At 37.6% G+C, this 12,974-nt stretch overlaps 1 protein-coding gene across 1 annotated transcript in view; it reads left to right on the top strand.

Moving 5' to 3' along the window:
• The window catches only part of WWTR1 (WW domain containing transcription regulator 1), a 71,115-nt gene that overhangs the window by 33,454 nt on the left and 24,687 nt on the right, over positions 1-12,974 (top strand). The window contains exon 2 of the mRNA XM_074591514.1: positions 5,528-5,664. Coding sequence (XP_074447615.1) covers positions 5,528-5,664 — 137 coding nt within the window. The remainder of the gene's footprint in view (positions 1-5,527; positions 5,665-12,974) is intronic.

Genomic DNA, 12,974 nt, shown 5'->3' with positions numbered 1-12,974 from the left:
ACTGGAGGTACTCCAGCCCCGTGTGAGCTGTGGCCCTGTTGGAGCAGTTAATGAGTCAGAACACGAGGACTGTTGGTGCTGATGAGTCATCAGCTTCCAACTTGCCCTGAAGCAGCTTTACTTTGATGTGGCTCAGTCAGAAAATCTACTCTCTGGTCCCTATGACAAGGCCCTGACAAAAGACCCTATAAAAGTATTACAGCATTAGCCAAACTCTAAGTTTGTGTTATTTCACGTGAGAGCACACTTATGGAATAATGTATCAGTTCTTTCTCCTCAATTCCCGTTAAACCTTTGTAGATGAGTAGATCTGAATTTCCTAACACTAGAAAAAAAAATACAGTCTGAAAATAGAATCCACTGAAATACATTTGTTGTTGGAGTTAGTACAAGCAGAAAGAGAATTACTATAGTTCATGCTGCTCCTTGCTAATTTAAACTAACTGAGCTGTCTTGGCAAGGCTGCAGTGGAAGTCAGGGATTAGAGTCTAGCAGTTAAAAAATGCGGACAGCAGTAGCTCAAATTCTGAAGAACATCGACATACTAAAGTGAGAAGCAGACACCCAAACAGGAAGCATTTAACAAAAGCCTAAGGTACAACAGGTGGAACAGAATAAAAAAGTCCTACTAAAATACTGCGTTGTTTAGAGCTGAGCTTTGCTTTAATTTTGTTCTGATGAAGGGCCACCATTAAGATACAGCTTTACCACTTTTACCTCTTTGCATCACAGGACCTTATGGGTGTGAATGCCGTGACTGGGGCAGTTTGGGGGTGGCATTTATAATAGCATGTTCTGTGTCATATGTGACAGATACTTGGTGTATCTCATTTAATTTGTAAATATTTAACTTTGCATTATTTCAGTGGGAACAGTATTAGCCCCCAACTAAGTATTCTTGAAAATCTTGTTTTCAAAATTTCTTGTTTGCCTATGAAGGCCCCTCATTAGTCTCATCTGTGATGCAGAAATAGAAGTTAAAATGAGTGTCTCTTCTTTCCTATCCTGCTTACTTATGAATTAAGACCTTGTTGAGAGATGGCCTGCTCTGGTACTAGGATTTATAATAATAAGAAATGCAAAGATTGCTTCTGAAAAACTTGAAAGTGAGAATTTGAATATGTATTTCAGGGCTACTTTGTCATGTGTTTGAATATTTCTCAAATACCAATCTTATAAAAACAAGTCTGAAAAGTTCATTATGTTTCTACATAGCAGTTCTTTACTTCACAGTGAAGCTTCAACATTATAGATTAGGCAAGATATCTTTAAAGCTTGGGGCTCCTCCTTTTTGGGTTCATACACATGTAATGGAGACACTTATCTTCAAAATTTATAGCAAAGAACTGTTTCACTGATTCTTTCCCAAACTCTTAGGCTGTCTCTTTGGATAATGTGTGTAGATGATGAACAGAAAATTGCATGCAATGACAGAGGTAATAACAAAAGAGCAAATAATTAGAGGTTTAGAACACTCAAAAATTATTTTTCAGAATTGCTCTGACACTGAGTTTCAGCTTAATCTTCATTAACAATCAGTGTAGTAATACTTGTTACAGAAAATGTATTTAAATGTGATCAGCACTTTTTATTCAAATGTATTTTTAAACAAAAATTGTGTTACTGTTCCATCTCTTATTTTTCTCTCCCCATGCCTTTTAGGGTAAAAAGGAAAGTAAAAATAACAAGTGAAACTGAAAGGAAGCTGAAAAAATACTCTTTACATAACTTTGGAGCTATTCCAGGAAGAATTTATAAAAGTGAAAATCTTACTATAATTTGCAGGGAATTATGCAAAAACTAAAAGCATGAACTAGCAATACTGTTTTCTTAAGGGAAGAGGAAACTTCTTACAAGTTAGAGAAACAGGATATAGCTTTTAGGACTGAAGGAAAGATGTTTTTGTGGTATTTACGAAGTATTAATTTAGACAGATTTGGTGTAACAGGTTGTCTTTCTGTATAGATGCTGCTACACCAGAATTAAGTGTGTAAGGTGATGTATAAGAATATAATTCAATTGATAAAGCAGGTAAAACTAGCATACAAGTCAGTGCCTTAGGGGACACTTAGCCTAGGGGTCTAAGAAGTAAAAATTTTACTGTCTTCCAAGCAGGTCACCCGTGTAGTACAGTTTAGCAATGAAGGCAAGATTTCTAGCCTGTGTTACTTGCCTTTGTCTGGAGCTTTGTTTTCTGTCTCATTGTTGTAGGTTATGTGATGTATGCTGAGGAAAAAAAAAAATGCTTCTGGGATTGGTAGTTCTGGAAATAATAAAACAAGGAACAGATGGATTGATACAATCCCAGATAAGGATATTTAGGGGTTCTCTCTGTAGTGTTTTTCTTTCTTGTGTACGGGTACACATTTCAGAGCTGAATAAATGGTCTTCCTTACAATGACATTTCACACATATGAGAGAAATTATTTTTTTTTCCAGAGCTGAAATAAACAGTGGTAGAAGGGTGTGGTTTCACAATCAGAAATGCTGCTCTTCTGCCGCTAAGCCTCTGAATTGCCTCTCCCTTCCTCATGCAACCGTACAGCTGGGTGGATGAGAGTCCAGCAAAAACAGAATCGGCAAAACAGAAAAGAATGAGAAATTAGTATTAGGCTTAAGGGTTTGCGTAGCCTGATCTAGCAGACTGCACAACTGTGGAATCACTGCTGTCAGCCCAAGAATAGGGATAAGAACACATGGCTGGGGACATGGGACTTTCCCTCCCAGTCCAGCATTTAGTCCAGAGCTAAAGGCTACTCTTGCATCTGCTCATGGTGACTGAATCTGATCTGGCTGCTCGACACGTTACTAACTGTTTTTAAGAGGCTTGTGGATGGGAGCCACCTGTCATGTGGTGATTGTAGACTGATAACTGCCTTTGGGTTGATTTTTGGTAGTGAAGGTCATGAATTTTAGGACAGCATTCTTCATTTTGGTGTTTGAAATCCACCTGTAATGTTTAATGTTTTAGCCATTGGTCTTTAAGGAAAAAGAGGCTGTTGTGAATTGAATTTTGTCAGTTCTGATACCCAGGAGGCTATAAGAATCTGAAAAAGGCTGATTTCTGTCAGTGCTACATGTTCTTTTATTCTGCTGTATAAATAAGAAGATACTGGGCCAAAATCAGTTATCCCAGTATAAATCCAATACATTTCAAGTGGAATTAACTGGTAGCTGTTTCTGCAAAGGTTTAACATAACCTTTTCTGATACCTATGTAGAAATAAAGGGGGGGTATTTCCATAAACAATGGAAATCATGAGGGGGAGGCTTCTCTGGCTTGAAACCAAGCCCTTTATTTTAGAATGTTAGTGCTGTTTTTAGGGAATTGTGGATTTTCGGTTCTACTATCTTAAATTGTTAAATCAGCTTTGTCTAATGTTTAACAGCCTTTTCTTTAATAACTGGATAAAACCAAACCGCTTTAGTGGTCATAGTAATAAATTCCAGTAACAGCCAGCCATTGAATCACAATATCAATGCCATATTTGAGGGTTCTGTTTCAGACACTCTGTCTGCGTGTTTTTTAATGAAGAAGACATGTTTGTACACTGCCAGAGTGGCACCAAGAAGGGCAAGCAAGGCCACTCGTGGGTCCTGGCTATGGCTGCTGAGAAGTTATCATGTTTACACAAAAAATTCCTGTGGTTTGTTTTGTTTTGTTTTAAATGCAGTTGGATTCTTGAACATCTATGATCCTTACATATTTTTTTGATCAATTTTTCAGTTCTTCTGTAAGTCAGGAAGCATTGCTAAATGGTTGTCATTGCCCTGCTTCTCACATGTGTAACTGAAGTACAGATTGTTTTCTTTATAAAAAGGATAAAACAGAATTTGAACAAAAGCAGTATTACTTTTCAGCTACGGTTTCATGACTGGTTGCTTTGCATAGCAATTTGCAGAACATTTTTATCTTTTCTCATGAGAACTTCTATGTGAGAAGAGGCTTTATGAATTTATCAAAACTTGATTGAGTATTTTTAATTTGCAACTCTTATTTCAAATGAAAAAGGAGAAAATCTGCAAGCCAATAAAGATACATCCTAGAAAGATGTTAACTTAGAAAATAATTCCTTGATTTTTGGTTCTAGATTATGTGTTTCTTCATGTTTGGTACTGGCTTAATGCTGACTGCCTCACTGCCTAACTAAGAAAAGAAACATACTTCAGGGAAAGTAAATGGCAGAGCTCTTCCTCATAATGCTTTCCTGCTTGTAACTGGCATTATTTTTGGTAATATCAGAGACTTACTGTAAAGAGTTTGGATGTGGTAACATCACAATAGACAGAAACTTGCTTGTGAAATACTACTGGTGATAGAGTCTGAAGGTGTGGAGTGGTCACAGCACTAATGGCAATGCTGATAACGTAGGTGAAAGTAGCAACGAGGAGTTTGAGACTGAGTTCAGTGAAGATGGTGGTAGACTGTGCTTTTATGAAAGACGTATTGAAATGGTTTTCCAGACATAGAATATTTAAATCTTTATCTTCTTTACATGTTCTTCTTAGAGACTTGCCTCTTTTAAGTTTTCTAGCAAAAAACTAATAGAGGACAACCCTTCACAAGTCCAGCCAGTAACCAGTAGCCTGGTTAGTTGGGCAGAAAGCTGGACATGGAACCAGGCAGTCCCTAGATAGACACCAGACTACTGATTGCTGTAAGACAGTTCCTTTTTCTTGTTTCAAATAGAATTATATGCTGGTCCTTAAAATCTTTGTCCTGTTAAGTTTCTTTCAAAACTGATGCATTTCAGTGAAAACCTTCAGTTGCAACAAAAGCACAGTTCCTTCACCACTGTATTCTGTGGCAAAAAATATTTACAAAGATCTCACTGTAATATCTCATGCAGTTTTATGCGGTACTTTGTAGTTTTCAGGGTAATAGAAATACATGAGGGTTCACATACTAAGGTGGTAGATACATTGACTACATTGCAATATAAACTGTTAGTGCTTTTACAGAGAAATTGGTATTGCATGTGAGCCATGAGGACATAATCTGCCCCTCTTGGTAATGACAATATATTCTGATATTCTTGGAGACATACAGACAGATTAGTTTCCATGGTGTGATAAGAAACAAAGCAGCTGGATTTGGCAAGACAAACACTTGCTTTTCAGAATTCATCAAAATAACCATATATTGCTGAAAAGAATGGCCATGTATTTGAGTATGTAGAAAAAGACTGGCAGGACAAGAGTAAACAACTTGTGGACAATTAAATAATCTGAAGATGAATGTGTATTACAGGTTTTTCAATGTCATAACAGAATTCACCAATCGTTCAAGTAAAAGCAATTATTCAACAGTAGTGCATTAAAAGTTAGAACAGCAGGGGCAGAAGATCCAAATTAAAAATAAATGACAAGATGATAGGTAATTTCAAGTAGGTTAGGGTGAGATGAGAAGGGTAGAAAAACATGGGATAAGAAAAGCAAATAGAACTTTCATGACAGTGTGCCTAAACATGTATATAATATGCTCAGGTATTTAGTGTTAAGCTTGCATTTTGTCTTTTCTTTCTCAGTCACATAGAAAAAATTACAACATGGCAAGATCCTCGAAAAACTATGAACCAACCGCTGAACCACATGAGCCACCATCCTGCAGCTACTTCCACACCAGTGCCACAGAGGTCTATGGCAATGTCTCAGCCAAATCTCGGTGAGTACTGGATGTCGTCTCTGTGGTGAAAATACAGGAAAGGAGAACCACCTTTTACTAATTTGTTTGCAACCATAGTTTTTGTTTCAATAAGGGTAGCTCTGATTCTGCTATCAGGCCTAACAGCATGTTTTCCACTTCCGTTTCTTATTTTTCCCCTCTGTAGGGTTGGCAGCAAGTGAATTTGTACTGATTGAGGTGAAGTTCTAACATCTCATGTGTTTTATTTTAGAGCCTCTGTGATAGACTTTTGATGTAGTATTGAACGGAGAAAAACAAGCTCTTCCTGTACTTTTTCATTGAGAGGTGGTATAAAGCCTCTGCCAGCCCACCATGTAATTTTCAAAGCTTACTGCGCAAAGTGCTGTTAGGTAATTTGTCTGCAGTCCTTCATGAGTTTCTTCAGGTCAGAGGCTAAAGCTGGTTTCCTTGCTTGTTTTGGGTTTTTTTTTTTATGGTGGTGGGGTTTTTTTTGCGTAGTTAGGTTCTGCACTGGAAGCTACGTGCAAAATACTAAAATGTCTATTTTGCAGTATGTATTACCCAAAGACTTTCTATAAATAGTGTGGTTTCATTGCTGTTCCTTTTTAGCACTTCAAACTTAAATTTAAGCATCCATTTATGTTCCTCTGATTTTGCCAGATATGAGCCTTAGTGAAAATAAAGCTGTGAAAACTCTGAAAATTGTAAAGAAAAGATGTAAATGGAAGAAAACACTTTCGTGTATAATTGAGAACTACAAATAATCCCTAATATTTTACTTCCACAGCTTTAATTTTTCTACTGCTCAAGAAAATGAGGAACAGATAGGTCAGCTTACAGGCTCAAGATCACAAAATTATGTCAAAACACAGACCAGATTCTTGTTCGGGTTAATATTTGATAAGTTGGTCGCATGATTTCATTGTTATTCATTTGCAGTGTGGTGCATCAGGGCTGTCTCTTCACGTACCAAGAAAATGGTAAACATTTGTCTGCCAATGGTCACCAATAGCAGTAATGCAATATACCTATTTACTTTTGTCTTGGATTTATAATAAACACCTAGGCTGTCCCATGAGGTAACTAACTTCAGTTCTTCTACCTTTCACTCAACAGCTGTCCTGCTTGAGTATATTCGGTAGAAGGTGTTGATTGTGTTATGTGTTTTAGTGGACAGCAGCAAATTGTATCATGAGAGTGGGTATCGGAAGAAGAAACCTGAGTAAAATCCAGAAGGCTAGGGTATACTGCAGTGTGTTGTACTACGTGGTAAAACTAACAATTGCTCTGTGTCTGTTACTTCAAACCACAGCTGCATTTAGGTCAATCTGTTTATAGGAATTCTGAAGTGGCCAAGAGGTAAGAATAGGACAATGGGGTTTTTTGTTCATACCAACTCCTCAGCTTATGTTGACATCTGTTACATTCTCTCTAATTAAAAAACAAAGCAGGTATCATAAACCAGGACAGCGTACAGCAAGCTTTTTCCCCCAGGTTGTCAGTAGAATTGAATCAAAGCCAAATTCTGTATTGAAATACTTACATACTGAATTTTAGAGGAAGGTCTTTCTCGAGATACAAAGGATAAGAAATAAAAGCATACACCTAGTTAAGAGTCTTTTTCCTGAAGGGCCTTCAGGTGCCCAACAGGGGCATTCCCCCAGACTTCAAATCTGTCACATCAAATACAGACTATAGTTAATTCAGTACCCTTCACATTTACAGACGAGGTTCCACTTTTTCTTAGGTATTTATACAGTGCTTGGCATAGTGGTTCAGTTCCGTGACTGAATTTCCTAAACGTTAGACCACTGGAAATAGTATGTGAAAACATCCACAGTGTCCATATTTATTTAATTGAGAAGATATTTTGTCAAAAATGTTTTGGTGAACTTTTGCTCATTCTGGTGGCTTTCGAAATGTATGCTGTGATAGTTTGGGAGCAAGCAAATATGTTTGCACAGCTGACTAGCGCTTTCAGCACCATATTATTAAATGCAGCATCACAGTCCCTGATTTTCCAGTCCACTTATTTGAACACACCAAGTGTGACACTATTTTATTTTAAAATATATTAAAAAGATTTAATCTAGAAACTGCATATATATACCCAGAGAAATTACAAGTTTGTAATAATCTGAGCAGAACACAGTAGCTTTTGAATACTTCATTTTGACAGTTTAAAATACAGTTTCCAGTACTAAAGTAGAATGTCTCTATTTTGAAATTGTCTTGGCCAAAAGGAAGGGCCTCGCTGCTCTTGTGTGTTAACTGCTAAACCTGCTTTCTTGGGTCAGCTCAGACATTGAAGTGAGCAATTAGTTGGTCTGGCAGTCACATCTCTAAGCCAGAAGTGATTGTGCCAACATCTTACAGACATCAGAGGAGAAATGGAAACTGGATACCAAGTTAAGCCGCTCTTCTGGACATAATTTTGTAACTTTTTAGCAAATGAAGTCTATGCATCTGTCTTTTGCCTTAGTGTTTTTTGGTACTGTAAGGATTGAAAGAAGTTTTTCTTTTGAAGATGTGCCACTTAAAAGAAAAGGATTTAAGTATTCCAGGTCTGCATACTGGTCTGCACTTCCAATTACTAACACATGTGTTTTCCTTGCTATGCTTCTTATGAAGAGGTGGAAAATATGGTCTGTTCAGTACAGCTTGTTGCTTTGGTTTATAAACTCCTTTCAGCAATAGTTGCTGGGAAGTATACAAAGGCACTTAGAAACATTCTATCAAAAGCACAGAGTGTGACTACGTGATACCAAGTCATAGTATGCCTATGCCTGAGACACAGAGAAACAAATAGTGGAAGTTGATTAAATTAGTAGACATAGATTAAAAATCTGCTGTATTTTTCTACCTTTTTTCTTATTGTGGTTTTATATTGTCTGCTCATGAGCTACACATACTGGTTTTCTTACAACTTCAGCAGTGTTAGTTTTCTCACTAACATTTAAAGCATTGCTTTTTAAATGTTACATAACAGAGGCATCTGAAGGTATTTCTTTCTTTGATGCATCTTGTTGAATTCACAGAAAACTAATACGTGCTAGGCAGGTTTCTGTGCTCATTTATACACCACCACTTAATTCAGTGAAGTTTCATGAATGGAAAAGGAAATTTGTCCCAGAGTTTGAAAGCATATTGTTGCAGGTTAGCATATATATTCAGACTTGTTCAGTCTGCTTTTTCTAAATATTTTACCTTTATTGTTATTCTAAGGCTGTTTGTAGATCAGTATACTAAGGAAAGTACAACATTATCAGGAATCTTTTAACTCTATATTTTGTTGTTGGAATGTAACAGGGAAACTGATCAGCCTCTGACTGAAGACAACAAGAAACACTATTTCTTGCATTTTCATAAGTGCTTCATAAATCCTGTTTACTTTGCTGAATGTGCACATGTATTAGTTTTCTGCCCGTTCTGAAACATAGCTTTTTATAGTATTTTTAATAGTATTAACTATCTATTGACGGTCAACTCCATTATTGTGGTAGAATCAAAAACCGTATGTGGAAGAAGGGGTATTTGTACACTCTTATTTTAGGCATCTAACCTGTATTAGGAGACTGAGCTCCATGAACTTCCTGTGAAGGAAAGAAAAGAGAGAGCAGTTGTAGTGCACCTAAGCGAATGGTCAAACTACTGCCTGACTTAAATGACTAAATTGTTCTTTGGAAGGACCTGAGTCCAAGCTAGCGAAGCTCTTCTGCCTTAATGGCAGTCACTGGTGTAAGAAGATTGTGGAGGGTTGGTTTTGGCTGTGTGTAGCAAAATATAGGGGGAAAATTAGATCCTTATAAAAGTTTCTTTTGCAACAATTTTTAATTAAATGCTGCTTGGTTTGTAGTCTTTCTCTATTCTACATTATGCAACACTCAAAACCATTGTTATTTTCATCCTGCTTCCTTCAAACTGTTTTAAAGAGATTTCTTCTGTGATGGTACTCTTCATCCAGTTGGTGAGCACAATCTGGTCTTCATTTAAATGTTTTTCAAATTTTACAGTTTGCAACTTATTTTGACTTAAAATAGTCAAACACCCTCTGATAGTATTTATGTTTTCTATATAAATTACCTTGAATTTATATGCGTGAGTTCCTTAAAAAGCTCGTATGGAAAGAACAGACTCTATCTACAAAAAAAATCTGAGAGGACCTTCTGGGCAAAGTGGCATACGTCATGGTACAGTCCGTTGTAGAATTTAGGCCTTACAGCAAATACCAGTTGCAGACTGCAAGGCACAGTTATTCCAGGTCCTGTGTGAGTGACTAAGCTGTGTGTTAAGTAGTACCCAGAACTGGGTAATTTGAGAGTTTTGGACGCTCTGCTGCTTTGTAAAATGCCTTTGAGTTTATTTGGGCATGGATAGGGGTTTTCAGTTTACCTAACTAGAAACTGTGGGTAAAACGCGTGTTTGGTCAAACTAAACTCACCAAAGTCCAACCAGGCTTGAATGTTCCTGATGCTCCCTAGTGCTTGGCTACCACTGTCATCTTTGCCTCTCTTCTCAGAGTGGACATTCCAGCATCAGAAATAACAGAAATGCATACCTCGTTTACCACTTTGCATTTTCCACTTCTGGTACACAAGAGAACTTGTGTTACTCATAACATCATTACTTGCCTTCTAGCAGCTGTCCCTCAATTCAGTACATCTGAATGAGTTCAGTTTCTTGTAATGCCCTTTTGAGGATGCCACTAGCAGATTACTGATGAAAAAACAACAGCGTAGAGATAGATTAAAACAATCTGGTCCAGATGCAGATAGAATATGGGAACATTGGAAACATCGGGAATAATGATATTAAGCACCTTCAACAGCTCGATGTCCAAGTGGTGACCAGTGATGAGTGGCGTCCCTCAGGGGTTGGTATCGGGACCGGTGCTGTTTAACATCTTTGTTGGTGACATGGGCAGTGGGATTGAGTGCACCCTCATCAAGTTTGCCGACAGCACCAAGCTGCGTGGTGCCATCAGCATGCTGGAGGGAAGGGATGCCATTCAGAGGGACCTGGACAGGGTTGAGAGGTGGGCTCCTGTGAACCTCATGAAGTTCAACAAGGCCAAGTGCAATGTCTGGCACATGGGTCAGGGCAATCCCAAGCACAAATTCAGGCTGGGTGGGGAATGAATTGAGAGCAGCCCTGAGGAGAAGGACCTGGGAGTGTTCGTTAGTGAGAAGTATCATTTTTTCCCTACTGAAGAAGAGAAAGCTCCCTACCTTAGAAGCTTACTCTGTCAAGATCCACCAGCAGGCATGACCCAAGTGACAAAAGCAGAATAGTTTAAACTATTAAATACACTGGTTCTCTAAGGTGAAAGACATTATGTATTGCACAACAGAGTTTAATGTGGAGAGCCTCTTACACTGACAGCTGTTTGTGTTATAGAAATTCATCCCTGAATCTGAAAAGTTTAGCTTTCAGCTGTATTTAATTGGGTCTGGATACAACTGGGGGTTATGGCACTTTGCCTCTGCTTTCATTTTTTTTAATCAGCCAGGAAATCCAACCAATAAAACAATGCAATAATCCTGTCTTAAGAGCAATAAACACATGAACCAAAGTTTCCATATCCTGCCATGATAAAAGAGGTGTAACTACTATTGTTTGAGGATGATAAAATGCAGTTTTGGTTACTGTGACAAAGTGAGTCTCTGGAGATAGGAATGCAGAAACTTGCAAAGTGTTTAAAAACAGGTGGTATGTATTTGCGTATTAACTAACATACATGAAATGATCTAGAATTTGCAAGGCTTGGTTTGCATTGGCTGGAAATTTGACTACAAATATGTAACATTAAGAGGGACATGGGTTTTTTCTTGTTGTAGCCCATACCCTCGCACCACCTGCACAGTGGAAAGGCTTCCTGTTCCAGGTCATTTTTAATTACTGGATATCCTGAAAGAGGTAGACACAATTCAGTTGTGGTCAATGTGAATAATTTTGGCACCTCCTTCTGGTTAATGAAATGATACTTGCAGGAGAGTGGAAAGCATTGTAGAGGACTTGCACATTCTGTGGGAATGAGAGTTTTATGACATGGCCCTGGAAAAGAACAGGGTGGGGTTTTTTTGTTATTTGCAATTAAAACCTCTAAGAAGTAATTTATCAGGCAGATTTCAAATGGAGTAATTTACTTATGGGCATTTATTAAGAACAGGGGCTAATAGTTCCAGAGACTAATAGGAATTAACTTCAGTATCAGGTAAATTAAATGCAGATATCTCAAAGGATGCACACCTTTAAACCAGCAACTGACTATCCAGTAAATCTGAAATGTTAAAGATTGATGTGTTCAAAAGAGACGTTGGTATTCTTCCAAAATCTATTAATTTTTAATTTTAACAAACACAAAGAAATTCCTGTTGGTGTAAGCATTTCCCTTCAAGGTTAGTAATCCAAGCATGTGCCAGTGCAGGAGTGGAGTGTCATTTTCATAGTTTCAAAGTGAGTGAAATGCAAAAGCTGAAGATTGCATTAAACAAAAGCAAAAATAATTTAATAAATATTTTGAATAATAATGGTCATTGGTAATTGATCATTAGCATTAAAGCTGTCTCTCCAGTCAAGCAGCCCCCATTGTTATTTGTTGTTACTGAGGTATTGTTAAAAGTGCTTACGGAGTAAACCTCTAATCTTTTAAATAACTTCCTGCTAACTTGTAGCTTTGATGCTGCACCTGCAGGTAGTTCATTTGTGTTCTTTTAAGCTTGAATCATTGAAGACAGGAAAGATTAGTTAAACGTGAATATCACAGAACTTAACAGTTTAAACTGTTGAGAAATTTCTGTATAGCTATTTTCAGCCCAGAAATCTGAATAAAGGAGTGTCTGTGCACTGGGATAGTGCAACTTTTTGGTTTAATACTTTACAGATTTTTGGAACAAAATGCACCAGAACTGAAAAGCAGCATTTTTTGCTGACCTTGTTGGAAGGCTAGTGCTGTTTCTGGGAAATAAATGAAACAAGCAGTTCTTTGTTGGCAGAAGCGGAGAGAGAAAAGGAGGGGAGCCTAGTCTTTTATTCTTCACAATGTCGTGACTAAGTCAAAACTGTAATATGGCTGGGTTCATTTTTTTTTTTTTTAAACCTCTATAGACATTTGTTTTTCATCAGACTGTGTTGCGTGACACCTGACACTGGCCAGTTCATATGAATTAGGCTCTGGGCTGCCTATAAACAGAGTAGAGAAAAAGATCCACAGTTGCATCCAGACACTTCTGACACTGAAATAATAAAAGTTGGTATGGTACAATCAGTTCAATGCATACGTCAGAAACAATTAACACTTGCGTGTTTTGGCTTCTGCAACTTGCAGG

Source organism: Larus michahellis, chromosome 6 (genome assembly GCF_964199755.1).
Source record: "Larus michahellis chromosome 6, bLarMic1.1, whole genome shotgun sequence".
NCBI lineage: Eukaryota > Metazoa > Chordata > Aves > Charadriiformes > Laridae > Larus > Larus michahellis.
This window is presented reverse-complemented; position numbering and strand designations above follow the sequence as displayed.